Below are 11,801 nucleotides of genomic sequence, written 5' to 3' on the forward strand. Positions count from 1 at the left end.
TGTTGACCATGGCTTCTGGTCCCTATTGGAAATGGTTTTAAACATTTTAAAATTTATATCCTTTTAAAAGTTAGCACACAAAGCAATCTGATTCTCTGGGTCATTCTCATATGCATGGCATTAAAACGGACTCATGTTCATCCTCCTACTTTGCCATCCTGCATCCTCCCTGACCTCTCTTACCAGGATTCCCCTAAATTGCATGTAGATCTGTTTTCATTTCACACCTTTCCCTCCCTCCCTCTCTATTTTCCTGTCTGTCCTCCCCGCCTCCTTGCCTCCCTCTCTCCTGCCCTCCACACTCTTTTTGATCCTAGTTTGCCTTACTTAACCTAATGATCTCTAAGTGCACCTGTTTCCAGAAAACTTTTTGGTTTCATATCTTCATAGTTAAAAGACATTCTGCTTTGCACAAGCACCCCATTTGGTTTACCCATCCATTCGTCTCTACTTGGACACCAAGTCCGGTTCTACTTCTTGGCTATTGTGAATAGTGAAATAATAAACAGAGGCTCACTGGTATCAATGTTGTGTTAACCTAGAATCTTCTAAATATACTGGTATCAATGTGGTGTTGACCTAGAGTCTTCTAAATATATACTCAGGGAGTCTCAGTTAGCACTGTCACCTTGAATATCCTAGATTCACCAAAAGAGTCTGTGTCTTATGGTTGTCCCCAATTTTCTGGCCTTGTTCATGGGTCAATTTACAACACTAAGTTCTCTCAGTCTTACTGAGTGACTATGGGACTCATTTTGTCAATGAAGACATTGTTATCTCATTCAGGCCTGCATTGGTTTTGAGCTTGTGAGAGGTGGGAGTTTTTCTTGAAGGTGGTGCTGCAGTCTCTTTCAATCAGATCCTCTGGTTTAACTTTTGGGGTACCTTTGACTAACCCTCCTTCCTGAACTGGGACACAGGGCAGCTGGAGCCAACTTCAGTTCAGCTGGCTTCTTTTCCATGAGTTCACCCATCTCTTCTCTCAGGCTTTTAACCTGTTCCACCTTCTTTTTGTGTTTCTGAAGTTCTTCCTCTCTTTCTTTCTCTAGAAAGGGTATTTTCTTCTCCTTCACCAGATCACACAAAGGCAGCACCCAGTCTGTCATCTTACCAAGAACCCTTCATTGTACTTTTCAGTGAACTAATCCTGTCTGAAATCACAGGTGCTATCACATGTGGTATTGTTATTGTCAGCCTGGTTGGACCAGGAGCAGGGAGTTTGTTCCTTGCAATGACATATTTCTTTGGTGTCAGCCAATAGCCTATGGAAATGAATGAGACCACTTTGTCTGAGTGTAACTGTCATAATATATTGGTCATATACACTCACAGGGAAAAAGAAATCAGAGTATTACAGTGCCTAGCATGGGGGGATCTAGGCATGGGAGTGTCCCAAATGAGAATGGGGCATCTGGGCATGGGAGTATTCTAATGGCTCCAATATTTTATACTTATACCTCATAGGTGTAGAATGATTTACTAAGACTAAGCTTTTCCACTAATTGGGGTCATACCTGAGAGCTTCTGATATGAAATAGCACTACAGACTGGACTGAAGGTCAAATCCAAGCCTCATCTGGAAACATCTGTGTCCTTTTCCCAGGCACCTGTCACCTATGATGCTCTGATGGAAATGGAGTACCTGGACATGGTGGTGAATGAAAGTCTAAGATTGTACCCAATTGCTACCAGGCTAGACAGAGTCTCAAAAAAGGATGTGGAAATCAATGGAGTTTTTATTCCCAAAGGGACTGTAGTTACGATACCAATCTATCCTCTTCATCGGAACCCTGAGTACTGGCTAGAGCCTGAGGAATTCAACCCTGAAAGGTACAGAGGTGTTGGAAAGGGGTTTCCACCATGAACCAGGCAGGTTAAATATGTAACATCTGTTTCATTTGCTGTTCCGTGCTGTGAAGAGATACTGTCATGGGTTGAATGGGTATGGCCTCCATAGGCTCATGTGTTTCAATGCTTTGCCCACAGAGAGTGCCACTGTTAAGAGGTATGTGCTTTTGGAATAGGTGTGGCCCTGGAGAAAATGTGTCACTGTGGGGGTGGGCTTGGAGGTCTTACGTTCAAGATCCACCCAGTATGGGAGAGATCCTCCTGTTGACAACCTGCAGAAGCAAGTCACTTTCTGGCTGCCTTCAGATCAAAATGTCGAACTCTTGATTCCTCTAGTACCAAGTCTACCTGTGTCATGTTATGCTACCCATCATTATGATAATGGACTGAACCTCTAAAACTGTAAGCCAGTGTCAATTAAATGTTTTCCTTTTTAAGAGTTGCCACAGTCATGGTGTCTATTCAAACCGATAAAACATCTAAGATATGTGCCATGATCAAGGCAACAATTATGAAAAAAAAAACCATTTATTTAGAGACTTGCTTACAGTTTCAGGGGTTTAGTCCATATCATCATGATAGGGAGCATGGTGGCATGCAAGCAGGTGCTGTGACAGTAACTGGGAGGTACATCCTGACCTATATGCAGAAAAAGAGACTCTGGGCTTAGCATGGGCTTTTGAAACTTCAAAGCCCATCTCCAGGACATAAATCTTCCAACAAGGCCTCACATCCTAATCCTTCTAATCCTTTCAAATAGTGTTACTCCCAGGTGACTAAGTAATCAGATATGGGAATCTTTATTATACAAACCACTACATTTTACTCCCTGGTCCTCACAAGCTTGTAGCCATATTATAATGCAAAAAAAACATTCAGTTTAACTTCAGAAGTCCCCCTAGTCTATCAGAGTCTCAACATTGTTTAAAAGTACAAAATTCAATGTCTCTTCTGAAATTCAAGGCAATCTCTTAATTATAATCCCCTGGAAAATAAAAATAAAAACCAGGTCATATAACTCCCAACATACAATGGTACAGGATTTACATCACCATTCCAAAAGGGAAAAGAGGGACCACAGTAAGGAAAATACTGGACCAAAGCAATACCAAACCACAGCAGGACAGACTCCAAGTACTGTACCTCCAAGTTTGATGTCAAGGTATTCTTTAGCTCTCCAATCCTTTCAGCTTTGTTGACTGCAACACACTTCTTTCTGTTGGGCTGGTTCTACTCTTGGTCTCCAGCTTTCCTTAGAAGGAATCCTGAGAATCTGGAATCTCTAACATCTTGGCATCTCCAGTGAAATCCAGGCTTCCTTTACAGCTACACTTAATGGCCTCTCTGGGCCTCCATGCAGGGTCACCCTTGATATATGTCTGGCTTCTACAGCTTTAGTTAGTCATGGAGGGAGATTTCATAATACCTTTCCTGTATCCTTGACTCTAAAGCCAGAACCACGTGGCTGAAGCTGCCAAGTTCTGCTACTCGCTAGAGCTAGAACTTGACCACCTCTTTCAAATACATATGCATCATATTTTTGTTGTAGATGGTTCCCTTCACTGTTGAAGCTTACCTTTAGTTCCTTTTCTCAAGTTGAAAGCTTAGCTGGCTGGGGTCTGTTTATCTCCTCAAGCACAGGACTTGGCTCTATAGAACTTCCTGCTGCCCCTTTTCTTTTCAAACATACACTTTCTATTTTTCCTTATTCAGTCTGCTTCTTATCATTATAGATCTATGTACATAACAGAGAACACAAATAAACATGTGACAAAGTCAATACCTCCTCTGATGTCTTGAAATCTCCTTTGCCAACACCATTAGTCCAAAACTCTTCAATTTAACTTCAGACAGATTTTTTTTGACAGCCAATTCTTTTGATAAAATATTACAGGAGTGATTTCTAGGCCTATTACTAATATTCTTCTCTGAAATTTCTTGAACCAGGCTGTCACAGTTCACACCTCTCTCAGCAGAATTCTCCATGCTCCAACTAAGATGGCCCATTAAACCCTGCTTAAAGAAGTCAACCACTTTCCTAGTTCAAAGTCCAAAATGCTTCTCCTGTTCCCCCAACAAACAGCATGGTCGGACTTGTCACAGTGATACCCCAGTCCCTGGTACCAAATTCTGTCTTTGCCACTGTTCTATTTCTGTGAAAGGACACTATGGCCAAGTCAATTATTGAAATAAGAGAAAACAATTAATTGAGGACTTGTTTACAGTTTCAGAGGCTTTGTTTTTTATCATAATGACAGGAACCATGGTGGCATACAGGTTGGCAATGTGATAGTAACTAAGAGCTACAGCTTATCCTGATCCATAGGGGCATGGAGGGAGAGAGAGAGTGGGGGGGGTGAGGGAAGAGACCAGAAGACATCAGGTCTTCTAGAACTTGAGTTACAAGAGGCTGTGAACTATCCATTGTGGGTTCTGAGGACCAAACTCAGGTCTTTTGCAAGGGCAGTGAGCTCTCTTGATCACTGAGCATCTCCCAAGTCCTTGGAATTAGAACTTAAAAAAATTCTAAAGTGATTCTTATTGTCAAAATCACACAAATATACTATTGAGAGTGCCAGCATGTTAACCATAACCTCATTAATAAGGTGATACCTATCCTTTTGGAGGCACATCTGTTGTTGCACATAGAGACCTAGAAAAGCAGTATTTCAGCTATATTTTGAGTTACTGTTTACTTAAAGTAAATCACAAGCAATCTGCTGTTTCATAGTAGGTATATCTTCTTTTTTTTTAAATTAACTTGAGTATTTCTTATATACATTTCGAGTGTTATTCCCTTTCCTGGTTTCCGGGCAAACATCCCCCTAATCCCTCCCCCTCCCCTTTTTTATGGGTATTCCCCTCCCCATCCTTCCCCCATTGCCGCCCTCCCCCCAACAATCTAGTTCACTGGGGGTTCAGTCTTAGCAGGACCCAGGGCTTCCCCTTCCACTGGTGCTCTTACTAGGATATTCATTGCTTAGGTATATTTTCTTGAGTGACTCTATTCTGCTTTAATTTAGTAAAGTACTACCTAGTTTTAGAAATGAGAACTTTTTTCTTTCAAGTACTTTTACCTTTGTGAATTTATTGCAAGCTTTAGAAGATTTTACTAGATTTGTGTCAAAAAAGGGGTGGTGTGCATGCACAGCATGTGTGTGGACATCAGAGGTCAACTTTGGGGGACTTGCTTTACCCTTCTACCATGTGGACCCTGAGGATGGGACTCATGCCATCAGGCTTGGCAGCAAGCTCCTTTGTCCACTGATCCATCTCATTTGCTCTATCACCAGCTCTAGGAAACAGTTTCCCTCATCCATTTGATTAGAAACCTTTTCCTGAATAGACATAATAGCACAAGTAGAGGTCTGGAAGTTGGAGACAACAGAGACCATCCAGAATTCCAGTCCTGTCTTAATCTGCCATCCTGGGCCAGTTTCTTCCCAGTATCCAAGAAAGCCTGAGTCTCCCCTGAGTCTAAGATATTCCTCCTTGGAAATGGCTTGAACATCCTTGTTAGAGTCAAGGTCAGGAGTTAGGCAAGTTTTCACTTTAAAAATGGATTGTGCTGCCCTACTGTGTTGGAAAGCAAAACCAAGAATAAAATTTAAGACAGTGGCTTGAAAGGAGAGTGAGTCTGGCTCTCAGATTTCATAGGCTCATCCACCTGTTGGCAGTGGTGGCCCTAGTGCCATCATTATGACTGCACACTGGACATATGGAAGGGGTCTATCAGAGTTGATTGATTTCTCTGCTCTCTTGACCATAACATCTATGGTTTTCCCCCAGTCTCACTATTCCTGCCTCCTGTAGTTCACAGCCCATCACTTTGCTTTTCTTTGACTCATACAGTCATCAAACAGCACATGCAGATGATGACCAGAATCGAGTCAGTCAGTGAGAAACCTAAATGTGTATAGAATATTTGACCTGTAAGTGTGTTATAGGTTATGAATCCATATGATTTTTTTGTGTAGGGGGATCCATGTGTGTGTACAGGTGCTTATAGGGGTACACACACACACACACACACACACACACACACATGCGTGCACACGTGCACGTGTGTGTGTTGGAGGAACATATATATGTATGTATATGTGCACAACTGGATGAACATGATTATCGTTATGTCTGAAGTCTGGAGCAAACCTCAGATTCTACACTCTACTGCCCTGTGCCTTCTGTTTGTGACAGGACATCTCATTGGCCTAGGATTTCACTAAGTGGAGTAGTGCACTCTGGGGTTCTAATTATTCCCACCTCTCATCTTGCAACTGCAAGGCACACAACACCATGACCAACTTTCTGTGGAAGTTGCTGGGATCAAACCTAGGACTTCATACTTGCCATACCAGTACTTTCTTCCTGCATGAGCCATCTCCCAAGCCCCATATAATATTATAATGAACTTGTGTCTACTGTATGAACTCTCTGTCCACACACAACCCAATTTGTCTATATCCCCATAATATTGTATAGCGTATCACAAGTAAATATTTCATTTTCTCTCCAAAATATAAAAATAGTTTTAAAACACCAATTAGTCCTATTCTTCTCACCTTTTGAGGAGCATTTATTTTCATTTATATACTAAAATAATAAAAAAAAATCACATTTGAATAAATTAAGCTCTAAGTGCTCAGTAGATTTATTTTTTAGCTTCATGGAGAAGGTAGACAGGAAAGTCATGCATGAAACTACAATAGAAACTTGTCCGGTGCCCCAGAAAATTATTTGACTTCAGCTATTCTATGGAGGAGGGGAGAAAGGAAAAACAATTCAGAGAAAAGGAGAGAGGAAGAAGAAATTAAGGAAAATCCAAATGAGGAGCACTACAAAGAAAGGAAAGAAATGAGAGGGAAGGTTAGCAGTGAGAGGGAGGGGAAATTAGCGTTCCCCATAGTAACAGAGTTTCCTCACATCCCCCTTAAGTGTGAGGCAGGAACCTACTAAGCCTTCATTTATCCAATCCCAATATGACCTTCAGGTCACCATTTCTGGATGGGATTTTTTTTGTGTGTTTAAGGCATTTACTTTAATTTGTCTCAACAACACAGCGAGTGCCTATATTTTGGTGCAAGTGGGAAGGACCCTTAGCTCACAGGTTTTTAGTCAGGCACCTGCAGCAAGAGTTCAGCTACAAGTTCACACGCGTAGGCTGTGCCATCCCTGCTGGAGTGAACTCCAAACATGCAGCACTTGGGGTCTTTATGTTCCATCACCTCATTTTCATCCCTTCTGTGGCTCCAGGTTCAGCAAGGAGAACAAGGGCAGCATTGATCCTTATGTATATCTGCCCTTTGGAAATGGACCCAGGAACTGCATTGGCATGAGGTTTGCTCTCATCAGCATGAAACTTGCTGTCATAGGAGTCCTGCAGAACTTCAATATCCAGCCTTGTGAGAAGACACAGGTGAGGCAAGAAAAAAGACTTAAGAGCTTTACATGTGGAAAATAAAATGCATGTCTTAGCTACTTTTCTATTGCTGTGATAAAAAAACCATGACCAAGGAAATGTATTTTTTAAAGGGTTTAAGAGAGAGAGAGAGAGAGAGAGAGAGAGAGAGAGAGAGAGAGAGAGAGAGAGAGAGACTGACTGGCAATGAATGGTACCAGCCTTTTGAAACCTCAAACTCACCATCAGTGATACACCACTTCCAAGTAGGCCATGCCTCCTAATCTTTCCCAAAACAGTTCCATCAACTGGGACCCAAATATCCAATCATAAACCTGTGGAGGTCATTCTCATTCAAACCACCACAACACTCATTAAACATTTTAATAATGTATGGAACAAAGAATGTGTAGTCTGATATGAACTTTAAGGTCCTTTTACCCTGAGTTGTGTCTGGATAAAGCTCAAATGAGGAATTTATTTAGAGTCAGTCCAGGTTAGTGGGACAAGGCTATATGAAATCTCCTTGAAATTGAATACAAGTTAACTGGATATGGGGAGAGGTTTTGTACACAGCTTACATCAATCATCTTTTCATGGTTTGTGAGTGGGAGACATAACAGGACTTAAGAGAACTTTCTAGGTATCAGGGGTTCCCAATCACTGGCTGTGCTTTAGAACTACTGAAGAGCCTTAAACTTTCACAATGTCTGGTCAAATCAGATACATTGAAATAATTCACCACAGGTGTGGACTTAAAACATGCCTTACTTCTGCACAACCAAAGTTGAGAAGGGTTGATCTGATATATTGTTACAAGACTGTTACAAGGTATCAAGCACTTCAGGTGTTCAGGCCATCCTGACCATTTGATCCCACATTTAAGGAGTTCTGCTCCAGCAAAAATAACTTCCTTTTCATACTTTCATAATAAGTCTCTGTTTCTTATTTCATCTTCCTCTTTACCCTTGAAATTCCAGGTCAAATCAATACCCAAAAGACTGAAAGAAGCATTCCCAATTGTAATCAGGACTCATTTACTCCTTTTCTGCTACTGGTTGTTGCCAAACTGTCTCAGACTCACCAGCAGCTCAAGTAATGGCATGGAGACCTTTTTTTTATTAATTATGAAAGCTTAGTCTTAGCTGTGTCTTTTTTTTCTTCTTTTCTTTTTTCTCAGAGCTGGGGACCGAGAGTGCTAGGCAAGCGCTCTACCACTGAGCTAAATCCCCAACCCTTAGCTGTGTCTTGTTCCCAACAAGCTCTTATACTTAACCAGCTTATACTAATCTACATTCTACCCCATGGCCCATTACTTCCTGAGTATGTGGCACCTGTTCCTTCCTCCTTATCTGGTTGGTGAAGCCTCTCGCCTGTTTCTTTCCCAGCATGCTTATCTCTGCCCAGGAGTTCCACCTCTCCTTTCTTGGCTTGCTATAGGCCATCAGTTCTTTATTAAGCCAATCAGAAGAGGGAGTGTTTACAAAATATGATTCAGCCACAAGAATAACAATAGCAAAGTCCAACCTGTAATCAGATCTCTGCTGGCATTAGAATAATATGAAGGCTACCTTTACACAGTGCACAAAAGACCAGCCCAACAATTGGTTCCCACACACTGTTGCTCATTCAAATCAATACTTTTTCTCTAAAACATCCAATTCAGTTCTCTGTATCTTCTTCGGATTGCAGAATACACCATCCCTTATATAAAGTATTTGTGGTGCTTTGCTGGGAAACATATACATTAAAGTTCTTCACTATATTTTAAAGAGTGGTTGCCAGTTGTCTTAAGAGTTCTTAAAACTTTATTGTTAAAATTTTAACTAACATATGTAGGTGAATATTTTTATGTATGTCTTTAGAGAACATGCACACAACCCAAGTTATTATTCTAATAAAATGTTAGAATAACAAGATAGGACATGTAGAACATTGAAACATCTTTCCTGAAGAACTTAAAGACAAATATCTCATTTCAAAACTATGTAATGTCTTATTTCTCATTAATGGGTGTGGTGGTTTGAATATGAATGGCCCTCATGGGCTCATATATTTGAATGCTTATTCATCAAGGATTGGCACTGTTTGAGAAGAAATAGTTGTAGCTTTGTTGGTATAAGTGCATCATTAGGGATGGGCTTTGAGGTTTCAAAACTCCACACTAGGCCCAGTATTGTTCTTCTCTTGGCTTGTGGATCAAAATGCAGCTCTCAGCTTCATCTCCAGCACCATACCTGCCTACTTATTACCATGCTCCTTCTCACCATGACGAGAATTGACCAAGTGACTTAGAACAGTGACTAAGACAATGGGGATGCTATGCATGTCACTGCCTGATGGTTATGCTCCAACACACATGTATGGAATACATACTGATTTCCTGTTTCATTGCCAGGCCAGGAGGACTTTAGTGGCCGATGGCTGCAGTGTAGCTGTCTAGTAAGACTGGGAAGCATTTCTTTAGATGGGCACATGGACAAAGTATTTAGTTTTGAAAGTAAGCATGGCTTGGAGAAATCTGACAAGTTTTAGTCACCCACAGTCTGACACCCCTCCCCCATGACAATTTTCTTTCTTTTTTTTGCCTTGTACTGAGACCAAGTAGCTACAGTGGATGATTTCCCCCTCCAGACTGAAGCAACTGAGTCAAATGATTATGAAAACATTGAATTACTCAGAAGGTCACCTTTCGCACAACCCGTGGGAAGCTAAAATAACAAGGGTCAGAGCTTCCTGAAGTCCTTGTCTACCACTGAACCAAGTGGGCAAATCTGATGCCCAGGCACACTGATAGCTGAGCCTCTCCATAGAGGTGAAATTGTGATACCTATTCAGGATTACCTTATGCTTCAAAAAATGTAAAATTAACTTTATATTGACTTCAAAATTCATTTTCCATATGCTCGATTTCACATGTCCTTTTCACTTAAAGTTTAAGTCACTAAAGAGTACAAATGAACATAAATTTTTCCTGGCTCTGTATACACAATATGTGTTCAATTAACACTTTCCTGTATAAAAATAGATAAGGGCTTTTTACTATATAAATATATATAGGCATAAAGTGAATACATAGGTATAAAGAACTCAGGATAGATGGCTGATATAAATGACTGATATCACACATGCTGATATACAATGTATTTGTGTTCATAATATATCTGTTCTCCTTGCTTCTGTCCTTGCTGGTGGTTCACTCACTGCTTCTCATTATTTTTGTTCAATTACTGCAGATCCCACTGAAGATCAGTAGGCAACCAATTTTCCAACCAGAAGGACCCATCATCCTAAAGCTTGTGTCAAGAGATTAAACCCAGATTTGGACAGTGAATTTCCCTCAGGAACCATGTTATAATCTTCAAGGAGACTGTTTCACAGAACACCAGAGAATTTAATTAACATTAGAATAAGAGCAATATAATATAGGCTTCATCAATTTTCCTCGATTACTGAGTATTCAGAAATTCACTGAACAGGCTCAGTGGCTCTGCGGTGTATCATCTATTTTATGATTCAAAGAAAATTATTAACTCAATGGTAGATGTGGAGGTTCATCATATGATTCTTGTGGACCATCTATACAGATTCCAGTTAGTTCCATCAGTTCTGTATTCTAACTGCAGTAGCTGTTTCTCTAGAGTTCTATCAATAGAAACTGTTGTATTGACAGTTAGTAAATGTGTAGCAAATTTTCTCTTTGTAAAAATATATGATATTAAGAATATAAATAAATATATCTTTCAAGATGTGTGATTTGCTTTTGTCACTCTACACATCAATTGCAAAACCACTGAATCAATAAAACAAGAGACTAACACTTTCTGATGACACTCATGTGAGCCTGTTTTGACTCTAAAAGGTAGGTGAGGTTGACCCTTTTGGATTTGACACATTCCTTGAGAAATGTATCCATGGTTTAATTCTGCCACATTTGAAGTATTTATAATAGAGCTTAGACGAAACCTTGTTCTTAGGATTGACGTAGCATTATGTTTCTCTCCTCACACATCTCCGAAAGTCCATGTTTTCTTAGACTTCTTTGGACTCTATGGCTGTTAGTATTGTCAACATCAGAGAATCTAGAATCACCTGGGAGTGAGATGAGTCTCCAGGCATGCCTGTGAAGAATTTTTTCACTTTTTAATTAGATATATTTCTTTATTTACATTTCGAATGTTATTCCCTTTCCCAGTTTCCTGCCCAAAAGCACCCATCCCCTCCCCTCTCCCATACGGGTGTTCTCCCCCAATCTACCCCCCTTACCCTCTGCATTCCCCTGCACTGGGGGATTTGCTGCTAACATTGACCTCTGAATTGGACATGCTCTGGATGTGTCTCTCAGGAGAGATCTATGTGGCCCTTAAAGCATGCATTTTTTAGTTTCATCAACCTTATCTAGTTTTGGTGGCTGTATATATATGGGCCACATGTGGGGGCAGGCTCTGAATGGTCATTCCTTTAGTCGCTGCTCTAAGATTTGCCTCCATATCCCCTCCTATGGATATTTCCCCCCTTTTAAGAAGGAGTTGGAGCATATGCATTTTGGTCATCT

The 11,801-nt window shown here is 40.6% G+C and overlaps 1 protein-coding gene across 1 annotated transcript in view; it reads left to right on the forward strand.

The window, feature by feature from the left end:
* Cyp3a18 (cytochrome P450, family 3, subfamily a, polypeptide 18) overlaps window positions 1–10,994 on the forward strand; it is a 49,990-nt gene extending 38,996 nt beyond the window's left edge. The window contains 3 exon segments of the mRNA NM_145782.2: window positions 1,604–1,830; window positions 7,102–7,264; window positions 10,483–10,994. Of these exon segments, the coding sequence (NP_665725.2) occupies window positions 1,604–1,830; window positions 7,102–7,264; window positions 10,483–10,560 (468 nt within the window). The 3' untranslated portion in view covers window positions 10,561–10,994.
* The last annotated feature ends 807 nt before the right edge of the window (window positions 10,995–11,801 follow it).

The sequence above is a fragment of the Rattus norvegicus genome, chromosome 12 (genome assembly GCF_021556685.1).
Source record: "Rattus norvegicus strain SHRSP/BbbUtx chromosome 12, alternate assembly SHRSP_T2T, whole genome shotgun sequence".
In the NCBI taxonomy this organism is placed as follows: Eukaryota; Metazoa; Chordata; class Mammalia; order Rodentia; family Muridae; genus Rattus; species Rattus norvegicus.